Source organism: Bombus pyrosoma, linkage group LG12 (genome assembly GCF_014825855.1).
Source record: "Bombus pyrosoma isolate SC7728 linkage group LG12, ASM1482585v1, whole genome shotgun sequence".
NCBI classification, from domain to species: Eukaryota; Metazoa; Arthropoda; class Insecta; order Hymenoptera; family Apidae; genus Bombus; species Bombus pyrosoma.
In genome coordinates, this window is record NC_057781.1 from 9,428,057 (window position 1) to 9,452,637 (window position 24,581).

Consider the following 24,581-nt stretch of genomic DNA (forward strand, 5'->3'; position numbering starts at 1 on the left):
TTTAAACGAGTACGCTTCTAGTTTTATGATATAAACGACGATTACTTTCCATAGTACCCAAAGCTATCGAACCAACTTATCCATTAACTTGATTAATCTACGAATATTTATCAGATTCTTAACAACCGAGATGTCAAAGAAGTCTGATAAGTATCTTTATAAAAATTACTAAAGTTATTAAAATTCTCTCTCTGTCTCTCTCTACTTGTTGGCGTTTAGCAATGAAAATTGGTTCGCGACTTCTGCCTAAAGCAAAAAGGTATTACATAATTGGCCCACTTTCTCTTGCCATCTTATACGTACAATTCCCTGTTGTTGGTCATCGATAATTTCGAGGATAAAATATAAAATTGACCATTTGAAACATATTTTCTGACCGATACGCGCAACGCGATCGATAGAATCGATAAAATCGACGAGCCTCCCGATCGACGCCATAACGTCCCAACAAGAACACCGGCGATCTAACAAGCAGGAAACGAGAACTGGCTTGAAACTGTTTAGTTGATGGCACTGAAGGCCTCGTGGCGATTGTTAAGGATTTTCCAGGCGGACATGCACGCTTCGAGGACCTCACTTTGGCGATTAGTCTTCTTGAAGTTTCTTAATCGTTCGGCGGGGAAGCCTGCAGCGAGTCGATCAGAGATTTTGATGAAGTTCGCTGGTTGTTACGCATAACATGTCCTGATAGATGGATGGTCTTGACGGAATAAAGGTGTAATGTTCTAAGGAACATAGGAACTGACGAGCAGGTAATAGGATACCTCTCGAGACCGTTGATGACACCAGCCTGGTAATAGATGCCGATGCCTTTTGAATTCATCTTCTTTCTAAAAAAAAAAAAAAAGAAAAAAATGCGCGCGAATCTCGAAGAAAAATGGAACGTAATCGATGATCACGACGTCGATTAATTACGTCGACTGTTGAAAAGTGCTTTCTATTCCGGTCTTTGAGAAAGATACCAAATCCTATTCTACGAATCTCCGTATATACAGGTATATTCCTGATGGAGAAGATAGCGAAGAAGAGTTGCGTGAAGGAGTCTGGTTGGAAGAATCATAGATAAATGTACGAGATAATTCTATGAACCATGTCCTAATATTCAGACGATATGGATACGCTCTCGACGGTGCAGGATAAAATTCGAGAGAAACTCGAGCAAGATTCGTTGTTACGTAGGTGTTCGCGAAATTCTCTTCGCTTGCATCAACATGAACACGCTGCTCGATAATCATCGCGAACGGTACAGGAAATTCTTACAGGTTACATACCGACACGATCTCGCTCTGGATGCAGTCACCATGACAATACATTATGCATGTGCTCCTCGGGGCTGTTCCACTCGTATGATACGAAAATGACAATGGTCTTACAAATTGCTCTACGCAACGTCTACCAGCTTGTTGCATTCTAAACAATTTTTCGTCGCACGACTCGACGCTTTGCAGAGAATCGTTCAAATTCCAAAGGACGCGTCGTTGGAGATGCACGAAACTCCTTGGTGCATCTGAAGAAATAGTCGTGGCAACCTAATTACTCGGAATCTACAAGAGCCGCCCAACTAACAAAATTCACCTACTTCTCTCTCTCTTTCTCTCTTTCTCTCTCTCTCTCTCTCTCTCTCTGACGAGAAACTCGCCGATCCACCCCGAACTAACGAACCCTCGATTCTCCTTGAGAACCACCCTGACGCGAACAGAAGACAATGCACGAGGTACGATCCGCGAGAGGAAAAAATGGGATGATGCATGGCGGTTCTGGCGGCGACTTCCGAGTCCTCCGGAGGTCCGCGAGCGTGCACGTACGTCCACGCGCTTCGACGAACAACGTTCTCTTCCTCCGGTTGAGCGATAGCATCGTGATGACCCTTGGAGCAGTCGCCTCGAAAGGCCACGCTTGACCCATCCTGCTCGCGTCGTTGTCCACCAGGTATATAGCTATCGACGTTGGCTTGGCCGACGAGGCGCGTCGTGATCGCGCCTTTCAGGGTCAACGAAGGCCTAGAACAGCGAAAGCAAGAAGAAGACACCGGGCTAGCTAAGGAGCACAGAGAAATCGTCTGCGAGAGGGTTCAACAGCCTGGATAAATATATAATAAATCATACGAAGCTATGGAGGCAACCATCGGCTATTATTATCACGTAGCTCGGTGCTGTTTCTTCCGACGAAAACAGGAGGAAATTCATTTTCCTCGAGTATCGTTCGCTGTGTACGATTGAATACGATTGTGAGATGACGTGAATGAGGAAGCCGCGCTAAGTGTACATATCCATCGGTGAACAGAGACGTTCGCGTACGCGCTGTCTTCTGTCGTAGTGATTTAGAACCTGATGCATTTAACGAACTCCTGTCCGTAGTTGGAATTAGCTGTACGGTTATTGGCGGATTCTCGTCGGTGTTTCACGGTAGCGAGCTGTCTCGCTACCGTCTTTTAGCTTCGTATTTCGTACGGATGGTGTTGCTATTTTTTCTTTCTTTTTCGTAATTGTATTTTTCCAACACGTTTCGAATCGGCTGTACGATTCAATTTGTTTAGAACAAAGAGCAACGCGTATTTGTAAATGTCGATGGCTGAAATCTCGAAATTACCAAGCGCCATTCATATTTGCCAATCGCTACGTTCGTACCTGTCGTGGGAGTATCCCTTCACCATTTAACGAGTTAATTCCAATATTTTTGCGATAATAGCCGCGTACAGTTACCTGTCGATTAACGTGCCATCGTTCTCTTTGCGACTTTAACCCGCAGCCTCCTGCATTTCTCTAAATCGTTTACCGCGGAGTACACGCGAACGCATCGCGTGTAAGCCGGTCATCGGTAAATATGGCATCAGAAGGTTCAACTTTAACCCAGCAAGGGGCGAACAAGCACGAGAAACGGTCGTTGGTCGACGCGTGAGATTCATCCTCGAGGACCTCGCGGAAATTTCTTTCTCTTCTTTTCGTGGAAACGCGGAGAAAAACGCGACGGCGAGACGGCGGTGTTGCGATCATTGACGTCACTGCGTGAAACCGATACGTGGGCTGGGTGTTTCGCCGCGGGACACCAGCGGCAAATTGTCCGTGCAAAAGCAGAAAATCGAGGCCGGGAATATCGCGAGGTGTGCACGCCGCACGAGTTTCGCGCAAAGAATTTAACAACGTAGTTACAGGCCATTTCGTTTCTACATACGTACGTACATCGGAATTAGAAGCAAATTACATGTACATAGGTTTTCTGATAAAAAATACGATCCACAGCAAGATCATTTACGTTAATGATTTTCTCGGAACGGTGAAGATATTTTTATTTCGCAGGATAACCGTTAAGGTTGCGTTAAGGTTTTTTGCAGATTTTTCCTCTTTTCGCGTGGAAGAAAAAGAACGACTGGAGTTTTTTCTTTCGATGTGCGTATCTTCAACCCTACCTAACAAGATTTTGCTTGGCTAATGAGAGAAAAAGTTACGATAGATTGCAGTTTTTCATACTAACGAAGGTACCAAGGGCTAATGACTGCTATAAATTGATCGCACGATGGCGAAGCAACGGAACAATGATAAAACGAGAAGTAGTGGGAAACGGGTACGATAACTGGCGAGTCGCGTGCTATCGCAAAGGGTCGGAGGAGAAACATTTAGCGTTTATATCAAAGTTATCGAGCGTGAATGATTAAATGTACAGCGACGAAAGAGTATCTCGATAAAACGATATAATTTTCGTATCGCGGCGATGAAATTAAATTCGTTATCTGGTTTCAATGAACCGAAAGGAGAGACAACGAATCTATTGTCAGATTCGTTCGAATTAATTTTCCTTACGGAGAAAAGAAAACCCTTGAAAGTTCCACTTCCAAAAGACCATCCTGTTTGTTTTATAGATTTCAATCTTCTCGTTTCGGATGAAAGTAGAATTAAAGCCGAGCTGTAACGTCTACCATTAAATCGAAGAAGACAGCCGCGTTTAACTTTCTCATCAACCACCAACGGTATTCATTTACGTCCTTGCCATAATATCGAGCCACTCGTAACACGGATTATGACACTCGATTCGACGAAATCTAATTTGAACTCGAACTTCAATCTCGATCCTTCGGTCCAAAGATTACGAAATATAACGAAAACGTATCGAAAGTAAGTGCATCCCGTTTTTCATACAGCGATTTTAACAGCCTAATCTCGGCCGAAACTGCTACTAAAAAGATTGTAAAACTGTAGGATCAAAGGACTGTAAAATACGGTTACGCGATCGGTGGCCTTCTTGTCGCCAGATTATTTCTTCTTTTTACAATATTCTTCGCTATAGATTTTAATGCGTCGTTTAAAGATGGGAGGGAAACGACGCGACGCGGCATCGTTTGGATACGCGAATTCGCAAAATGGCATATCTTGGACGTTTATCCGGACGAGTGGCGAACGAAACGCAGCGCGTACAGAGCTGATCTAAATTGAATAGGCATTTTGCGACGCAGCGCGCGACACTACCCGGCCTGAAGGGAACCGCCCACGATAAAGTTGGCCGGATCGCTCGAGCCACGTTCGAGATTTCACGTCTCCATTTAGCTGGTTTTCCCTTCTGGACGTTTACGTGTTCCTACACGCTTTAACTCCGCGATTGACGTGTTTACCAGCTTGCAAATATAGTTTTATCGCGCAGAATACAGCGGAACGGCGAAGGGAAATGACCAGGTTGTAAAGTATGCGCCGATCCTTCGAAGCTTGTAAGGAAATAACTGGACCTGTAAATCGAGTCGTTAGCTTAAACCATTCACAGTCAGCGCGATATTTTATACGCGATTTTTTCCATTCAATTGCGTTATCGAACTCTGTTTCGTCTAAAAACAAAGTTTCCATCGATACTGGTTTTCCTACGCTTTCGTGTAACCGATCGTTAAGTCTCGATCGAGCATCGTGTTAAGGCGAATCGATCAGTTTCATAAATTCATCGTTGTCCGTAAACTTCTGTTCGCGATACTCCTAAAAATCGACGCTCTTAAATGACTGGCAAATGGCGATTCACCGAACCAGTCGCGCATTATCGATACGTGGAAAACAGAGCTAAACGACTGCGAATAAATTATGCCGGGATATATCTCTGTAGGATAAATAAGAAGAAGATACGATGTTATGCGTTGCACCCGACAACGCATCGTCAAGCTCTCTGACCGTCGGTTCCAGCGTTTCTCGGCAAAGTAAATCAATTAATCGTCATTACCAGTGGTCGGACAGATAGCTACGAATCGGTGAGGAACACAGTTGGAACGGTGATTAACGATCTGTCGTCGTTTTGCCCGATTTCGTATCCGATACGACGAAGAGACCGCCGCGCCTGTCTATATCAACAGTAAGTAATCCTTCGCTTCTTTTTCCCTTTTTCCCGGCTCGTATCCCCTCGTCCTGTTGATCCAGTCCGACCGACAAGCGCGGACAAGCTTTGATCGATCGGTATCATCTTCGAGCCGCGTCCGTACTTCGTTCGACTTCGTCAATCGATCGGCGCGTGTTTCAGCATGGAAATTCAGCGTTGCACGAGGCGTCGTGGCGCGGATACAGCAGGACGGTTGCCGCCCTGGCGAAGGCCCTTGGCACCCAACGAGCACCTCTACACGCGAGAAATCTGGCTGGATTCGCGCCGCTCCACCTCGCCTGCCAAAATGGCCACAACCAAAGCTGCCGCGAACTCCTGCTGGCCGGATGCAATCCCGACCTTCAAAACAACGTGAGTTACAGCTTCGATCTCTTCCCTTTGTTTCCTCTTCGTTGCTTTCTTCCGTACGTACCTCCTCCTTTCGGCCTTTCGAAGTTCGCTAACTTTAACGCGCCTTCAAACACGCGTTCGTCGTGTTTCGGTTCCGCGCGTGTACGGAAATTAATCGGCGAGGTGGCTGATTCAAAAAGGGTTCGATCGAGCGAACGTTTAACATACAGGGGAATTGAATTGAATCGAATATGAGATAGTTAGGTTTTTAGCCGGTTGAGACTCGTTTGAAAAAGCTAGGCTACGACGAGTGTACTCGTGGGAAACAGCTAAAACTTGTTTGTATTTGTTTGCTGAAAACGTTGTTCGATTCCGGAAGTCTGTTAGAGCGATTGTAGCGAAACTTGCAGGTGATTTTAACAGGCTTGCGATTTTTCAGTACGGAGACACACCGTTGCATACGTCTGCCAGGTACGGACACGCAGGAGTGACGAGGATTTTGATCTCTGCGCTTTGTCGAGTATCGGATCAGAATAAAGTAAGTAGCAATTTGAAACACTTGCCACGTCGTTCAAAGTTTCTCTTTTCTCGCGTAGCCTAAAGCGAGGAGGTTGTACGTGTGGTCGTACTTTCCTCCCGTACTCCACCATTGTTTCCAGAATTTTCTTTAACTTTATAAATACCCAAGGTCGAGCTTCCGCGCGATACCCTTCTTATCCCATAGATTTCTATCTGCCCCTTCCCACTTGGGTATTCCACGATCAAAGTCCATCCAAGAAACATGAAAAAGAAAAGTCTGTGTCGAACGATCATCCTCGTATCTGCGCGCATCGATCGCGCGGGTCTCTGGTACCCGAGAGAAGCATCCGCCGATAAAGCGGCTAAAACACGAGTAAAAACCCCATGCCCATGGTAAAAGACGGCTTGTGCGAGGACTAACGATCGTTTCTAAACGCAGAACGGCGACACGGCGTTGCACATCGCGGCGGCCATGGGACGTCGGAAGCTGACGAGGATCCTGCTGGAGGCTGGCTGCGACCGTAGCCTGCGGAACAAGCAGGGGGAGACCGCGAAGGACATCGCCAGGCGCAAGAACCTGCAAGAGATATTGGAGATAATCGGTAAAGCGCGAAGCAAGAGCAGAACGCGGAGCAAGAGTCGCGAGGAGGAGAGTACTCCGGCTACTCTGGACAAGGTCGACGGGAAGAGCAGCAGCAAGAACGAGAAGAAACGAGAGAAGACCGGTAGTGGGACCAGCGGCAGCAGGGATAGTTGCACGAAGAAGGAGAAAAAGAAGCACAAATCGTCCGCCAAGCAGAACAAGGTGCACTTCGAGAAGGCCGTGATGGGCAGACAGTGGTCACCGTACGGTTGCCACTACTATCCCGATCCGGAAGCGTTTCCTCAGCCGCGTTTGGATTCCCTGCCACCGGATCCACTAGGCCGTGGCGAACAGTACTATTTGGACCTGGCTGGAAACATCAGGAAGGGCCCGGTGGGAGTGGGATACACGTGCTACTGTGCCCCGTTCTTCAGGCACATGGAGGCCAAGTTGGAGAGGGACAAGGCTGAGTTGAAGGCTCATATAGATCAGGCGCACGAGAGATTGGACTTGAAGGTGGCCAATTTAGAGAGGAGGACCAGGGGGCAAATCTCGGAATTGACTAGATGCGTGGCGGCGGAAAGGTCTAGGTGCGACGAGAGGCACATGCATCTTCAGCAACGTCTTTCCAGAGGTGGGAAGGGAAGACACAGCGAAAGACCGGCTAAAGCCACGTTCAACAACGATCAACAGTTCCCACCTGCTCGTGCCAGGTCTCTGGAGGATCTGCTGGACGACAGACCTCACGATAGAAGCTTCGAGATCCCCGGAGAGACACCGATTCATCGAGGTAGCCTCGACGATCTTGATATTCCTGCTATACCGCGACTCAGCAAGTCCATGAGGGACCTACCGTCCGGTTCTGGTGTCTCGAGGTCAACGCTGAGGGTACTCGACGTGCCTGCCAGATTGAACGAAACCTTCGACGGCGTGATCAAACAGGATCGTAGCTCGCCGCTAGGCGCCGCCTCTTCGCCGTCGATCGGATCCAGGCAACAGGTCCATCAGCAACGCGTGAGTGTGTAACCGGTGGTTCTTTTTATTAACTACGCTAAGCGTTCACGAAGGTGTTGATTAAGCTGCAAGACTCTAATGACACGTTGCGGATGGTACGTGGGTCCCGTTTACGACCAGAAGATAGGATCGAACCCTCTGGTGTTTAGATTCTTTCTCAGAGTTTTAACGGCCCCATGTATGTATTACAGGCAGAGCTAATTGTTTTATCTACCCTCTTTTTTCATTGAGTCGTTCAGATTATTAACGTGGTAAGATGGGAGATAAAATGGTAATAAAGCGGATTGGTGATGTAACGTAACCAATGCCTTTATGTAACGCTTGATCGAGGGCTGCGAAAAGTATCGGCACGCGCATACTTATTTCCCAACCGAGCGGTTTTTATCAGATTCTACGTTTCATCTTCGTGGTATGAAATGTTTGTGTTCGGCACGAAAGTACTTACTGTTACGTACAATAGTGTGCAAATATTTTTTGTAGTCTCTGTAAACGATATCTTCGTACTTATACGCTTGTTTTAAACTAAGAAACTGTCAGCAGGATCTTTCATCTCGAGATCATGGCATAAATTCGTGCCAGGACGAAAGTAGCGCGACGCGAAAGAACGAGGACACGTCGAACGAGTGGAAATCTTCAGGGCGACGCAGCGTGCACGAGATGATTAAGCGATTTCAACAAGTACCTGGCATGCATAACGGTTGGAGGGGCCCGCGTTCCGGAAGCAGCGAACCCACCAGTCCAGAGCACAGTCAGTGTTCTCAAAATCAAAGAGTCCAACCACAAGGTGGTGTAGGGAACAGCTGGCGTGGCGAAGGTGAAGCTACTTTACGTGCACTTTAAATCCATAGCAGATGCTTTAACGGATTTTTTGTAAAGTCCTTAAGAAACTAGCTAAACTCAATTTTTGTTATCTTTGTCTATAACATTTCCATGTATGTGACCGACTTGACGAATAAATTTGTCGACAATAAGTTGGTCGACGATAGTGGTAAATCGTTTTTATAGTAATTTACCATGCTAAAATGTAGGCAATGACAGCGAGAGTAGCGAGGGGGACGAGGACGAGCAACCGGAAGCATTAAGCGGCGGAATTTCTGGGAAAGGAGTGATATCAGAGCACGTGCATTACGACAGTATCGCCAGAATGCCATATAGGTCCCGTAATGCGGTTTATAGCCCAACACCGCCTTTGCATGACGCACATAATGATTCTGGATATAGCACTCGCATGTATGGTTCTAGCAAAGGTGCTTCACCTTCGTTATCAGGTAAATATATTAACTATCGTGTGATTTTAACATATTACATATCTCGTTATACTTTTTTACATTTTATTTTTTTTTTTTACTCAATTTCTTATAACTTCTTCTGCTATTTGCTCTTTTAGGTCAATTAGAGTGCGATGTAATTCTTCCGACCACACCAAACGCATTCTCCAGTGGAGAACAACTGGCTGCGCTGTTAGAACAACCGAGGAACCATGATCTTACGGTCTACGAGCGCGGTGCCGATAATTGCGTTATTAATATCGGAACAGCCAGTCTTGTTTAACATGTATCAATTCGGTCAACGTATTATTTGGAAACGAATTCTGTACTTCCAAAGACATCGATATTTTGATATAAGTTGATGATACCTACTCAGGTGTTAATATAATTTTTTTCTTTTTTAAATACGTGTAAATTTAAATTGGTTATTTTGTTAATAGATTCTTTTGTACAAAATGATTCTTGTTTCAAAGAATAGAATATTGTCGTTATGTAAATAATTTATAAACGTACTTTGAACGGTAACGTGTTGAAACTTACCGAATCTCCGTCTAGATTTATCGTCGCAAATCGAACGTATTTATTGTCGCGAAAAGTTTTATCAAGTGCTGCTGAAACTATGAAAAGATTAGAGAAAATAAAGTATTAAAGAATTCTCTACAAACGGAGTAGAATAAGCATAGGTAATTCTTTTTTTTAATCAGTATGTAACGTTCTGTTAAAAATTATTAATATCATCCTCGTAAGAGGAAAGATTACGTACCTATAAACCGCCATGTGTGTACCATAATAATAGATTGAACTATATCTATTTATTATGTAAATGCTTTTTTCTTCATTCACAATACTGTTATATCACTAGTAAATACGTCGATTTAATTTTGTACGATTGTAATTAAAGACTACGTGTCTCGTTCAAAAACTGAATGTATTATGGAACAATAAGCGTGATTAAATAACAAATGAAATCTCCGAATATTATATTCTACATTTATTTATAACACAGACAGAAATGCATATTCTGCTATCGACGAATGATACAGAGGCGTGCCCGTTAACGAATGCGAATTAGCAGCCTCAATTTTTACAACAACGTAATCACCAATTTTTATTGATCTCGTGTCACTTGAATATTTTCCAGTAGGTATAGTCATGGAGGGAATTATTACTCGCGTGTTACCATCGTTCCTTGCTTGAAAATTTTCGTTCGACCGCTTACTGGTCTAAAATTAATTATTACATATTTTACCGATATATCATCATTCTACAACATAGTTGAATTACAATAAATTGTAAATTATCTTACTTGCTCTACAAGCACAAGCTGTAATTGCCCAATCTGTAATTTATTTACATTTTCCACCTCCGTTCTATATGTGGACACCATTCTTTCGAGCCGATTTTGTTTAATACTCGGTGGTACGTCATCCTTGTAACGACGATGTGCAGTCGTTTTCTACGATTAATAATAAAAGGTTTCCATTTTTCAAATATACTATACTACATGAATTTTATAAAATGTGTATTACCTCCCGCATGCTGTAAGAGAAAAGGAAGGCTTTATTATATTTCACCAGTTCTATCAATGATAATGTATCTTGAAATTCCTCTTCCGTTTCACCACAAAATCCGGTAATAAAGTCACTAGAGAAACACATGTTCGGAATAGTTTCACGTATATGATGCACCAAATCTATATATGCTTCGCGCGTGTATCCTCTTCTCATTCTTTCCAAAACCGCGGAATTACCGCTTTGAGCAGGTAAATGAATTTGTTTACAAATATTCGGCCTTTCCGCTATCAATTGTAAAACTTCATCTGGGAAATCTTTTGGATGAGGCGATGTGAATCTGGAAATGATTTATAACGATATTCAATAACAATAGCTATTTTCAAACGTAAAAATATTTTTAGTACCTGATCCTCATCTCTGGATTGATACGAGACACTTCGTCTAATAACTCAACGAAACGACGTCCACCTTTTTTGTTTTTATATACTGTTTTGAAACCTTTTGCTAATTGTGTTTCCATATTATTATTAACATAGAATTCCGATTGAGATGTATCTCTATAACTGTTTACATTCTGCCCAAGAAGTATCACTTCCTTTACACCTTCGTCAGATAAAGATTGAACCTCTTTCACTATGCTGTCGATTGGTCTTGATCTTTCCCTTCCTCTTGTGAATGGTACGATACAGTATGTGCACATGTTATCGCAACCACGCATTATGGTGCTAACAAAATATGAAGAAAACACATATAAAGGTAGTTATAATAATTGTAAATTATACAACAATGAAAAGGATAACAGATTACACATATGCACTGGTGGAACTTGGATCTAATCTCACTGGTGTAACATCTGCATATGTTTCATCAAATGACAAAACAACATTAATAGCAGTTTCATTGTCCGGTACAGACAATAGCCTTGGTAAATCCTTGTAACTGTCTGGCCCAGCTATGACGTCAACAAGTTTACCCTTTTCTAATATTCTATCCTTTAATCGTTCTGCCATACATCCTATTACAATAAGATAGTATATATAATATCGTAATATTAATATATTATAAATCTATTACCTATGCATATAAAGTTATAGTTATACCTAACAAACCGATTTTCACAGGAAAACTTTTATTCTTTTTCCTTGTATTATTTAAATCAGTTAACTTGTTCCATACTTTCTGCTCTGCATTATCTCTAATAGAACATGTGATTAGTAGAATTATATTAGCTTCTATTATATTATCTACTTTTCTGTAACCATGAGATTTTAGAATGGACCAGATTACCTCTGCGTCATTTACATTCATTTGGCAGCCATAAACTTCAAAGTAAACTAAAAGGAATATAATTTGATGAATACAAAAATTAACGCCATACGTGAGATTTGCAGTTTCTTTCAATATTACTAATTTAAGACATTTTGTCTTTATTTACCCTTTTGATCAGAGCCATCAATATTTTGTATATAAGGAATATTTGGTACGCTAATAGTTTCACTAGAAACTTCAATTTTAGGTGCCAAGAAATCTTTGAGCGATGGTCCAGTTTTTGACAAATCTCTAAAGTGTTTCAAATCAGAAGATTTTCTTTCAATTTCTTTATTTCTTTCAATTTCCAATCGAGTAAAAGTCGTATACACTGTTTGATATTGTTGAAAATTATAAATTTCTACACTGTTACATCGTGCGAATTTTTTAATAAACCACTTCATTGTTAGTGTATAATTTGTTTTAGAAGCTTTAATTTGTTTTAATGAACTTAACATAACTGTACCAATCATTATTGACTTTTAATATGAGATGACACTGAACTAATAACGTAAATACTGTATATATATAATCTACTTAGAAATAGGTTATGTAACGTAAAACACTTTTATAAAATCTTCATGGAAAATAATTATTTTATAGTTTGTTAAGTTTTTTGAACATAAATTACAAAATCAACGTTAACTAGATGCTTTTCATGTCACTTTGATTTCTCCGAATTATTGTAGTAACTACATTTGAATCATACTGACAATAAGACACCCTAGACATGTCTGAACATCAGTGGCTTTCAACTTACATTGTTACGCTTTTATTTAACTTATAACATTAAATTAGTCTAGTAAATTTAAGAATATAAAGGGAATAGTTTCTACATGAAATACAAAGTAATAATTTTTCATATATATATTTTTATGGATTTATTATACAAATTTAATGTGTTATTTAATGATGCGCAGCTGCTTTCCTCATCTGCACAAGTATGTTTCCAAGTTCTTCACGCTTCCTCTTAGCTCTGATGTGTGTGCCCAACTGTAAAATATAAGAATAGAATATAATATTCATTTGGAATATATAACACTTGAAGTGACAAAATTTATTGACATCCTTACCCTCCTCTTCAAGAATTTTAAGGCACGCTTATCCTTGGATACTTTCAACAATTCCATAGCACGTTTCTCGTATGGTGCATGTCCAGTTACCTCACGGATTAAATCTCTAACAAACTTACTGTGTTTGGTTTGTCTCTAGAATTAGAAGATTTATGAGCACATAATACTAATCTTTATAATTAGTGAATTACTTTTACTTTGTATCGTTCTTTGTTTTATAAATTGTTTAATTACGAAATATAAACAGAAATAATGTAGTACAGGAGTATCATCATAAAACACGAATGTTTATCACTGTTGCGTACTAACCCCTTTCAGTCTTGCGGGCAAAACGCATACTGTCTTTTTCCGTTCATTTTTATTCTTTGCCACACGAATCTTAGTCGTTTTATGGCCCCTGTTAAGACCAACTGCTAATTCGTACCTCGGAGTCATCCTACAATATTAAAACGCCGTGACTTTTATAGGTTAGGTCATCAAACGTAACAATAGAACATTACTTAATAATATTATACATATTACACTGCAATTGCTTATAAAAGTACTTATTATTATACAAATACAATTGATTTCACAAGATCATATAGATATTTTGAGATTCAGTTTGACACGAACCTTCACGGCAGAAATACAATGGTAAAAAGAGATATAATCTTGTTTTCAATGAAAGATATTTTGTGATTCTTTGTGCGCATGCGCTATGAAATCATCTTGTCTGATTTTCAAGTATGCGACAGAATTTTTTATACTTCAAAAATTTCATATGTCTAGATAAATTTTTAAATGTGTTAATTATACTTAATTGCAAATTCAACTGGAAAAATTGCTCAATTCAACTGCAAATACATAATAAATTTTTAAACTTCGTAATATACGTTTATTATATAATTGATATAAATTCCCTATGAAATATTTTGTTCTCTTTGAAACACTATATCTTTTTTAAAATGATATCATAAGAATATTTATGTTTTTTATGTTTTAGTCTATAATAATTTAACAACATATATGTACATATATATATATATATATGTCTGTTTTAAAACTTTTGATCCTGCAATATAGATTTTAATATTTCATACAGTGGACATCTTGCGCCACAGTCGATAAATCTTTATCAACTTCACGATTGTGATTCGTAATTGCTGCGGTGTCAGATTTTTGAAGGGAATTCTTTAATTTATATTACAGAACGGTATGAGCGTCATATACGCGATCATATCGCTTTTCTTAAAAACGTCTACCTCGTAACATTTATTTTCACTGACAAGGAACCATGTCGAAGATGAAAAACATTCCAAATAACTTAACCAAGTGGGATCTGTCAGAGGATTCTCTGGCACCGTTAACCGATTACCAAAAAGAATGTTTATTGAATTTAGAAGAAGAATTGTTCCCTGACAGCAATTTGAAAACTGAGGAGACAGATGATACCGTATGCGCAAGCGAAGAAACTAAGAAATCAGTACAAATAGAACGATGCCAAGATCTATTAGAACATTATGCCAAGTTAGAGAAAGAGTGTATGGACAGGAAAGATATGAAATATGTGTTGTACCTTAATGAACTACAATCTCGACGACAAGAGTGTCATGAACTTTGTCTTCAAATAGAAGAAGCATTAGAAGATTTCACTCTGTTATATAAACAATTTTCAGAGGTTTCTGATAAAACGATATCACTTTATGATGCTAGCGAGCAGCTTGATTCAGATCAAAGAAAATTAAATTCTACCATAGAAAACATCACAGAATATGTGAAATATTTTAAAGATATTGATATGATGATGGAAAAACTAGAAGCACCTACGTTATCAGTGAATAGTGAAATGTTTTTTAATATTCTAGATAAAATTGATACCAACATAGACTTTGTGCAGAATAATCTTTCGTTTAAAGAAAGCAATACTTATCTAATCAAATATAAACACTGTCAATCTAAGGCAATATCGATGATGCAAAATTATATTTTTAATCTATTTAGCAAGACCACGGAAAGTATATTGAATTTAAAAGATAATGATGATTCCCAAGATAATGCAGACGCAGCTTTAGCTCTTTTCTACGGAAGATTTCAAACTATTTTGTCAAAAGCTAGACCAGTTATAGAACAAATCGAAGCAAAATCTTATAAGAGACAGGAATATGACAGCTTATTGTCAGAGTGCCATCAATGTTATTGGAGTCAAAGAGGATTAGTATTAGGCAGTAGTGTACAAAAGTCTCTAATGTCTGTAAAGGAGAAATACAATGGTGATCATTGTAGCCTGGTACGAAATTCATGTGCATTGCTGTTACATGCATCGATGGACGAGTATAAATTATTTTACGAGTTTTTTTCTAAACCATCCAGTGGATTAACAGCATACCTTGAAAGCTTATGTACATCCTTGTATGATACACTTAGACCATTCATAATTCATATTAATCATTTGGAGACATTAGCTGAAATTTGTTGCATTTTGAGGATTGAAATGTTAGATGAACATGTTCAAAACAATTTTGAACCATTAGAAGGTTTTGGTAACATTTGTCTGCAATTGTTGCATGATGTACAGGAGAGACTGGTTTTCCGTGCACACCTCTACTTGCAGTCTGATGTTTTGAATTATAATCCATCACCAGGTGATTTGGCATATCCAGAAAAGTTAAAGATGATGGAAGATATAGCAGAATCAATAAGAGAAGAATCCAGACAGACAAAAATGAAAAAAATATCTATTTCATCTAATGATGATAATAATCTAGAACCAATATCTAGGAATCATATAGAAATAGATTCTATCTACCAAAAGACACATATGGGGAATTCACCAGCAGATCTTCATGGAATGTGGTATCCTACTGTTCGTAGGACATTAGTATGTTTATCAAGATTATATAGATGCGTGGACAGATCTGTATTCCAATCTCTGAGTCAGGAAGCAATATCTCTTTGTGTACAGAGTATAGAAAATGCAAGGCATGAAATAGAGAAAAGAGCATCATCCTTAGATGCAGAACTTTTTCAAATAAAACATTTGCTCATTTTAAGAGAACAAATTGCACCATTTCAAGTAGACTTCACCATAAAAGAATATAGCCTGGATTTTTCTAAAGTTAAGACAGCAGCATTTGGTTTATTAGAAAAGAGTTCAAGACTTTTTACTTTGTCAAATAATGCATTACTAGAATTTTTATTGGAGGGAGCACCTCAAATGAAGGAGCAACTAATAGACTCAAGGAAGCACGTGGATAATAAATTGAAATACACTTGTCAACGTCTCATACAGCATGCAACATTTTTATTGATACATCCAATTTTGAAACTGTTAGAAAGGGAGAAGTTATATGCCAATACCCCAGATGCATCTCCAGAACATGCTCTTGGAAATCCTCAAGATGTTGCAGCAGCAATTAGCGAGGTATTACGGATAATTAAGTTTAAATGTCCTGAAATTCAACAACTGATGCAACTATATCTCTCTAATAAGGAAACAGAGTTTATTTTGTTTAGGCCAGTAAAAAATAATGTCTGTGCTGCATTTACTCAACTATATCAAATACTGAGTAAATATTATAATTCAGAAGAACTTTTATTAATTGCATGTCCATTACCAGAGCAAATATCTGTTATGCTAAGCTCATCCAGTCTTACTCATGGAAAAAATACACAAAGCACTGCAAAAAAGACGTAGCAAAAATGAATTAGCAAGTTTTTATAATTAGATACTGTATATTAACGCTATCTGCGATCCGTAATCAAATTACGAATTTATTTTAAATATTTCTTTTGAAAAAATAAATATTAATATATAGCGAATATTTTATATTTTTAAGTAAATTATGTAAAATCTGTATAAATAATTCATAATTCCATATACAATAGCTCAGATATCCAAGTAAAATTACAAAAGCTATTGCAATTTATAACGCCCTGTATTAAAGAATACTACACGATATTTTAATTCTTTGTAATGTACTTTAAGAACACGTAATTTTTATATTACGAACATGTACATATTTAAAATCTTAAATTAAATTAACACACCACGAAATTTGTACATCCCCTTAAATGGGATTTATGGTCTTAAATAAATTTTTACAGAAATTGTTATGAGTTTAAAACAAGAAAAGGTGTATATTTTTGTAGCAAACAGTACTATAGTGTGTCATATTGCGATGATACTAGGGATTTAATTTTTCCAATTGTATTTGAAAACATGATTAATTGCTAATATATATAAGTGATAACGATATACTTTACATATTGTCTATTTATTCTAATCTTACAAAACTACTTTCCTATACCCTTTTCTCTTACAGAAAAGAACACAATAACTTACTTGTTTACGATCTTAATTTATAAATTTATTTATTATACTTAATACATAGTTTTCCATATATTTAAATAAGTACTAGTATCAAAACTTTGCGCTATAGCTTGTTGAAAAATATATAAAATTATGGTGTTATTATAATTCATATTTTTCAGCTAATTCACACACGCTGTACCACAGGATGTAATATATTAGAAATTGGACTATATTCCTCTTCAGATTTACTTTCGTAAGATTTCAGAGGAAAATGTTTATTGAATTCTTCAATAATATTCGTTGTTGGTGGATGTAAATAATCTTGTACAGAGACGTATTTCGGGCCGCCAAATGTATCCAATACTACGACTGAAATTATTTTCAATTTTGCGAAATAGAAATGATGATCTGTAACAATTAACACAATATTTTTAAATGTATATTTCATAGTGATATCTTTCATTAATTGACTTCATTTATTAAAGAAAATTCTTACCTGCTGGCATATTAATTAGACCTGGATGACGCGTGAAAACTGCTTTTTTAGCTACTTCGATTTCCGCACTTTCATTTTTTAACTGTAAAAGATACAATAATACTTGTTAATTATTTCATTAGTTTAAATATTCTGTAAATAAAAAATCTACTAACTGGTTTGATCTTGCCGGTTAGAAGAACCCTGGCACAACGTGGATCCATAGGATCCCACCGCTTGTTTCTACAGTACTCCCCTTGGGCTAATGACATCAACATCGAGGCCCGATTATCTTTCTATAATTAGATCGAAATTGATTTTCAATAAAATAGGAAATAAAGATAAGAAAATAAAAAAAGGATAGTGATTAAGATTTTAATAAAAAATAATCGAATATTCAATATAATACGTATTGATATTGCTCACTATCTTATCAGACGATGGTAATATTATTAAACGTATTTTTGCGACTGCGATACATATTAATAATAGTGTTACAAAAATGCTTACTGCAAGATCTTTAGCTGTAAAATCCAGGGTAGTAAGGTAAAGATATGGAACCCCTGATCCATTCCCTAAAAGTCCATCGCTGTAGGAAACTAAATTTACAGCTGGAAACGATTCGATTTCCTTTCTTGCGCTGATTGTCGCCACGGATACCCAATCTGTATATGTACATAAAATTATTGGCAATTATATTTACATTATAATTAGCTGCTATTATATGTTAAAAAAAAACTAATTAACATAGTGAAGAATACTACTTACGTATTTAATTGTTAACATAGTTACCATTAATAACGATATTAATAATAAATAAGATATTTAAGCAACTAAAGTTATATACGCGATTACAGCGTATACAATGAAAATGATGTCATACACATGTATACAATATACATATATATTCACAGATTATTAAAAAACAATAAATTTGCATAATAAAACAAATAAACAAATAATTTTACTTCGAAGGTAATTGAATTTAATGAGAGTAAGTACGTAAATAATTCGTATGTTAAATATGTTATTTATTTGAACAAACAACGTTTCAATGGCTAGATTAGACAAAATATCTTCAGTGATAATAATTATTTGACTAGTCACGACTTGACTCATCATGACTTCTTCGATATTGAATTTTGAATGATTTCGTATTACCGAAAGTAATATTTATTTAACTTGGGCAATATTCATTTATAATATTCATTTATAGTTGTGCATCGAAAATCTGGAAAGCCGCCAAGGCTAAGCGTTCAGAGTTCTAATATTAACTTTTACCTAACTCGGTACAGATAACCGCATATCTACATTATATGTGCAGATATTCTTTCTACTCTCTTTATTAATTTCCGAATGATTCATAATTTTGCACTGAAATGTGACGCTTTTGTTTGAGAAGTAGCTGTTTGCGCAATTTGAATTTCAAAATAAAGAAGAACCGTAATAACGTTTTATTAGTTTTGAAAACGTTGTTACTATGAAAAAAAACGTATTCTTTTACCAGCTTGATTGACAATGTATCTTGCCATTAAAGCTGCCTGATCGATGGGTGGTGGATTATTGACAGGAAGTTGTCGGTCTTCTTCGGACGATTTGTATATATTATGATGATCTTCGTGATGTTGATGTTTTTCGTATTTAATTTCTCTCGGACCATTCTCACCCATTTCCTTCGCTTTCTTCCATTTCAAAAACTCCTCGAATTCTTGCCATTGTTCAGCCTCCGAAAACTGTGAATACTTCTTCGCTTCGATCGTGAAGATCAAAAAAGATAAGAAGACTGCGAATCGAAAAATCATGGTTTGTGTCCACGACTGTTTCACTCTGACGGTAAACGCTTACTAAAACGGAACAAAAGTACACTATCGTTTTGCAATTCTCTTTTAGATTTCTCACTTATATAGCCTCCTACAAGTATGAGAGCGATGACCACAAGCTCCAATGACTGTTCAGTATATTCGTGCTGACACTGCTGACTCAAGGTCAATATATCGAACGTCAAAGTTGTACATCATGCTATGTGAGAATTAGTGAAACTGAAAAACATAACCTAAAGTTTGGAAAACTTCAAGTGTTTTGTTTGCACCTGTTTTATTAATTAATTGAAAAGCGAAGTTTTAAATTAGTGAATTATTATTACATCGATGATAAATAGTGGTGTTCTAGATTTAAATGGAGCTTCGAAAACTTTTTAATTTTAATTTTTGGAGATAACGAATTGATTATTTTTCATAAAGGTGATTTTATAGTTAATTTCAGTTTATATCTTAAATGAGCGTTTTAAAAAGCATCGACAATTAGTATAGTGAAGTATAAGGAAAGTAATTTCATGGGAAAGAGGTTATTATTAACCTTACTATTAACCTCTTTATTAACCTTATAAGGTAGCCACTGAACATTGTCGAGTAACGTAATTTATCATTTTATTTTCTTTATCTCTAGGTTCTGCGACCTTTCTCTTCTAGTGAAAAGTATGATTATTATAATATAAAACGACAAAAATATGTAATTGTTATTCAATATAGTATGTTGGTTGCTATATTTTTGGTAAAAAAAAGGTAATTTTTAAAATTTTATGTTTCAAAATATCCATTCTTTTCAGCATAATAAATAACATTTGATTTGGGCATTAAAGACTAGAGGAAGCTAGAATTTATTAGAATTTGAATGAAAACTGATAGCTTTCATAATGATTTATGTCAATCCGCTGTAACCTTATCTTTCTAAAAGATATCATGAATTTCTAAATGGGGAATAATATAAATACCTAGAGATATTTATATCCAATTTAATTTGAACCTAACCATTATTTCGGCAATGAAATAGAACAAATAAATTTGCTATTAGTCTTGTAATTCTTATGTATGATTTTAGTTTTTTATACATTTTTGAAGAATAATTTAACTTAAGGGATGTTTTTATATGCACTGCATCATTTGTGTATTCATAGACTTTGGCAATTAATATAAGTATTTTCTCTATACGAAATGCTTCTGCACATATTCAATTTTTTGGCATTTACATGTGCGACATCGGTATTTGGTGGAAGCTGATTTACATCCAATTTTAGGTATTTCTTATCCCTCTGGTAGATGGATGTTAATAGATATTATGCCTTATTTAAGTATTAGAACTTGTCGATAAGATTTCAAACATACGCAGATTAATCTAAATTAGTCAGGTAAATATTAATTATAAAGGATAAAATGAAATTTACAAATAATACAATAATAATAAAATAATATAACTTATATGTATTTCAAACTTAAATTGTGAATAAAAATATAAACAAGAAATGTTTATAATTTGTCGTGTATTGTATTCCGATGAAAGATGTGGAATGATAAATTTGTTTAAATTTTGTAAAGCATTAAAAAGCACAATATTGTAAATTTGCTAATCGTGAGTGGACATATTATTTTTTGAAGAATATTGTAGAATTATGACGAAAAGAAAATTCAATCTTTCATCATTTTAAAATTATAATATATAATTTTTTAATCCCAAGGGTGAAAGCTGTACTGAATCACAAGTTTTTGTTTTACCAAGATGGAGACGTTATGCATATATTTTAATGCTTAAGTCACTGCCTTACAATTTTCTTTCAACGAAAATAAATTCCGTAGAAATATTCCGAAAAATTATGAATAGAAATATTCAACAGGTGGATCTTACAGCACATAAAATTGTATTTACATGTGTACTCGTCAAAAAACAATTCATCAATTTACAACAAAACATAATAATCTCTTTGAAAGAATTCGCTACCTCTAGCAACATGTATGTCCATGCTTAGTAACTTTTACTTAAACAAACAAGATTCGTTGCACATTCGCATAGCTTGTTTTTTTAAAGGTAAGCGCCTTTTACATTTAAATATCCGTATGCAATTGGTAAGGCAGTGATTTATCGTTATCGGACAAATCGATATGTATTAACGTTTACGTTGCCAAGATTCGAACAATCAAATTTAATACGTGACTTTTGTTGGCAACGATTAATAAATGTAACTGATAGATTGATAAAATTGATAGAACGTTAAAATAATTAGTTTTCTATATTAATAGAGATAGCGATTTCCTTCGTAGTGTTACATACTCTCTTTTTTTCTATCACACTCACACTCTCTCCTTTCTCTCGCACAGAAACAACGCTTCTTTTCATTTATAAGCAAAAAGGTAAACATTATTCTTCTCTATCCGATCCTCTTAAATTAACGCTAAAAAACGTGTAACGATTGCACTGTTGACTTCACTAAAGTCATCGTATTTACGCAACAAAATGTTACAAGTATAAAAAATTTACGACAAGTACGGCTTCTCGAGTAAATTTATCGCTAACAACCACGCCAGCGTTTCTTCTTTTTCTCTCTCTCTCTCTTTTTTTTTACAGCAATAACGCTGGTAAATCTCTGTCTTCGTTCCTCTGTTGTTCCTCCTTTCGTGCGTTATCCTCGTGTTCACGTGGGACTGATTGGTCACCGCGTTTCGAGATTCACCGTTTTGCCCCTTGAGCGTCGCATCAAAACATATTCTTCTCCTCTTTGTTTCAAATTTATTCCTTCCCTTTTTTGTGTTTCTCTTTCTTTTTCTTTTTTTTTCTTTTTTAAGAAACTCCTATCCTCAGTTTTGCTTTCGCGAATATCTCCGAAAATGTCAACATACATAATAATTTATTTCTATTATATTACAATAAGTCGTTCTACATAGTCAAGAATAGAGAGCAGCGATTTTTTACAGTTCAATTGGCACATTGGATGCGCGCGTATGATCGCTTGGGTGATAGGAAAAGACGCGGGGATAAAATATGAAAACTAGCTTAGGGGAAGATAGAAACGATGAGCTTGTGGCGAAAGTGAAGAATAGATAAAGCGAAAATAGGAGATAACCGAAAGGGAAAGATGAACAAATGTATGGAAGGAGAGAGGGGAAACGAGAGGGGAAATCGGTGTACAGAGATGCCGAGGTGAATATGATATCACTGATATGCATGTGGGGACTTTGGGCTCAGAATTTTCAGTTACTTAAGTACACGTCTCTCGCGTGCCGGCGCACGCCACTAGGACGTCGAACTGTACCAACCGTTCGTCGTCGACTTGTTCGTCGGATGGTAAATGTGGAAACCAGCCCCAGCAGCCGGGTGATGATAAAATTGCGCCTGCTCGCTTAAACCGGCCGAGGCATACGCTGCAGCAGCGTCCAACGCGCTCGGATGAACAGCAGCCGAGTACACTTGTGGCTTTAAAGGCAATGGTTGCGCTGGCTCGTATTGGTGTCGTAACACGGGATCGCTATAAGCCGACGAGCCTTCGTAGCTGCTTATCACGTTTACCGGATGCAGCTGTTGCTGTTGTTGTTGTTGTTGCTTGTCCCTCGGTGAAACGGACGACGGTGGAGTCATCGCCGAGTGATAATCGACCGTGTAACCGCTGGCGGTAGAATACGAGGAAACCAGACTGGTGAACGCATCGGCGCAACTTGTTCCGGTGGAATTTTTCTGATTGTGTGTTGCTAACACAAATTGATGTTCGCCATAGGTGCTGGATCCTTCGGAGCCAGGTGGAGTGGGTAGAGGACCACTGGGTGTCGTGTCCCCGGCGTAATAGGTTCCACCGGAAGAGGAGGTTCTTGTAGTACTACTGGACGTGATTCCGTGAACGTTAGCTCGTATCACGCTCTCTCTGTTGGCGTATAATTGTCGTAGAAGAGCGGACGCTGGCAATGGCGCGGTAGTCGACTGTTGCGGACTTAGATGTCCCAGATGATGATGAGCTCCGATCCATTGTATCGTACTCCTCTGCTGTTGCTGCTTGAGCAACGCGTCCGTGCTGAAATCCGTAGGCTGATGCAGCGTCGGTGAATGGGATTTATTTAGATTCTGAACTGGCAGATGCTTGGACATCGCCTGCTCTAGATCTTTCACGGAGGTGCCGGTACTGTCGGCGTTGCTCGTTCTATCTTCCACGCGTCTCGATTTAGGACTGGCCGAGCACAGTACTTGCTCACCTCCTGAAATGGAATGGTTTGATGGAGCTGGACTTAGAGCGTGGCTTCTCTCGTTATTCGTGACTTTCACCGTTGAATCGTCCTCCTCGTCCTCCTCCTCGATCGAGCTGCTATCGTCCTCGTGCAGCTTTCGCTTGTGTCCACGTAATTTCACTACGAGCGTGTTAATGTTTCCTACCGCTGTCTGCGGCTCTTGCTGTAACTGAGCTATGTTGTCGTGATGCCGGCTGCCTCGTTTTTCGCTCTCCGAGCCGCGAGTATCTTCGCGATCTTCAGGCGGCGACCTGTGAGGGTGTTCTTGATGCTGGTTCGGTGGTCCACCGTGATTTCTTCCTTCTGAAACGCGTTACGATGCTATCTTAGCGATTAGAAAGTTTTGGACTATCGACGAAGATCAAGTAGCTATATTCGGTCATTTTTAGGAAGAATAGCGGAAAGAAAGAAGTCGCAATTTATACCTCCTCTATCGATTTATACCTCCTCTATCGGCATCCGGTGATCCATTTTCTGGATCGTTTCCAGCCGCGTCCTCACGCTTGACACCCATCACGCCTTCTTCCAGTTGACAACAGTCCATGATTAAATTCTCGAACTCTCGACCACTGAAACAATTTGTTCGATCCGAGAATTTCAACGTAACGTTATGCTTAATCTTAGACGAATTATCTTACACCATGAAATCTACCTTATAACATAATTGACACAGATGATATTTTGCTCCTCCGCGTTTTTCGAATTGCACACTACCGTGGCGCACGTCTGTAACCATGTGTATCCTCCGCTTTTATTCATTAATCTATAATAATGCGTTAACACTTGCCCCTTGTGAATCACTGAAACAAACGACATCGT

The 24,581-nt window shown here is 38.1% G+C and overlaps 6 protein-coding genes and 1 long non-coding RNA gene across 21 annotated transcripts in view; 3 read left to right on the top strand and 4 right to left on the bottom strand.

Annotated features, from left to right (window-relative positions):
- Positions 1-9,820, top strand: part of LOC122573679 (ankyrin repeat domain-containing protein 6) — a 134,343-nt gene extending 124,523 nt beyond the window's left edge. For 8 of the 9 annotated variants that reach the window (XM_043740380.1, XM_043740383.1, XM_043740382.1 and 5 more), the window contains 6 exons: positions 5,485-5,694; positions 6,113-6,211; positions 6,632-7,789; positions 8,327-8,603; positions 8,818-9,057; positions 9,177-9,820. In XM_043740380.1, coding sequence (XP_043596315.1) covers positions 5,485-5,694; positions 6,113-6,211; positions 6,632-7,789; positions 8,327-8,603; positions 8,818-9,057; positions 9,177-9,340 — 2,148 coding nt within the window. In that variant the 3' untranslated portion in view covers positions 9,341-9,820. The remainder of the gene's footprint in view (positions 1-5,484; positions 5,695-6,112; positions 6,212-6,631; positions 7,790-8,326; positions 8,604-8,817; positions 9,058-9,176) is intronic. The other variant, XM_043740377.1, reaches the window with a different exon arrangement.
- Positions 9,821-9,966: 146 nt separating this feature from the next.
- Positions 9,967-12,595, bottom strand: LOC122573681 (CDK5RAP1-like protein). Its single transcript, XM_043740387.1, has 7 exons — positions 12,007-12,595; positions 11,672-11,905; positions 11,379-11,586; positions 10,976-11,296; positions 10,587-10,908; positions 10,364-10,513; positions 9,967-10,280 (listed from the first exon to the last, which is right to left on the bottom strand). The coding sequence occupies exons 1-7, from the start codon at positions 12,350-12,352 to the stop codon at positions 10,053-10,055; spliced, it is 1,809 nt and encodes a 602-aa protein (XP_043596322.1). The 5' UTR covers positions 12,353-12,595; the 3' UTR covers positions 9,967-10,052.
- A 136-nt stretch (positions 12,596-12,731) lies between these two features.
- On the bottom strand, positions 12,732-13,660 carry LOC122573683 (60S ribosomal protein L36). Its single transcript, XM_043740389.1, has 4 exons — positions 13,568-13,660; positions 13,262-13,388; positions 12,953-13,087; positions 12,732-12,872 (listed from the first exon to the last, which is right to left on the bottom strand). The coding sequence occupies exons 2-4, from the start codon at positions 13,385-13,387 to the stop codon at positions 12,786-12,788; spliced, it is 348 nt and encodes a 115-aa protein (XP_043596324.1). The 5' UTR covers position 13,388; positions 13,568-13,660; the 3' UTR covers positions 12,732-12,785.
- A 387-nt stretch (positions 13,661-14,047) lies between these two features.
- Positions 14,048-17,196, top strand: LOC122573680 (conserved oligomeric Golgi complex subunit 3). The gene has a single exon (XM_043740386.1). The coding sequence runs from the start codon at positions 14,229-14,231 to the stop codon at positions 16,626-16,628; it is 2,400 nt and encodes a 799-aa protein (XP_043596321.1). The 5' UTR covers positions 14,048-14,228; the 3' UTR covers positions 16,629-17,196.
- Positions 17,197-17,279: 83 nt separating this feature from the next.
- LOC122573682 (protein CREG1) lies at positions 17,280-19,663 on the bottom strand. The gene is made up of 5 exons (XM_043740388.1): positions 19,226-19,663; positions 18,232-18,386; positions 17,898-18,017; positions 17,743-17,824; positions 17,280-17,654 (listed from the first exon to the last, which is right to left on the bottom strand). The coding sequence occupies exons 1-5, from the start codon at positions 19,521-19,523 to the stop codon at positions 17,431-17,433; spliced, it is 879 nt and encodes a 292-aa protein (XP_043596323.1). The 5' UTR covers positions 19,524-19,663; the 3' UTR covers positions 17,280-17,430.
- A 154-nt stretch (positions 19,664-19,817) lies between these two features.
- On the top strand, positions 19,818-22,588 carry LOC122573684. Of its 2 annotated transcripts, none has more exons than XR_006318794.1 (2): positions 19,818-20,064; positions 20,167-22,588. It is a non-coding gene; the product is annotated as an uncharacterized LOC122573684 (long non-coding RNA). The 2 variants fall into 2 exon arrangements; XR_006318793.1 differs by having other exon boundaries at positions 19,818-19,961.
- LOC122573677 (protein trachealess) overlaps positions 21,394-24,581 on the bottom strand; it is a 137,849-nt gene continuing 134,661 nt past the window's right edge. For all 6 annotated transcript variants that reach the window (XM_043740370.1, XM_043740372.1, XM_043740371.1 and 3 more), the window contains 3 exons: positions 24,415-24,562; positions 24,207-24,331; positions 21,394-24,065 (listed from right to left, as the gene is read on the bottom strand). In XM_043740370.1, coding sequence (XP_043596305.1) covers positions 22,783-24,065; positions 24,207-24,331; positions 24,415-24,562 — 1,556 coding nt within the window. In that variant the 3' untranslated portion in view covers positions 21,394-22,782. The remainder of the gene's footprint in view (positions 24,066-24,206; positions 24,332-24,414; positions 24,563-24,581) is intronic.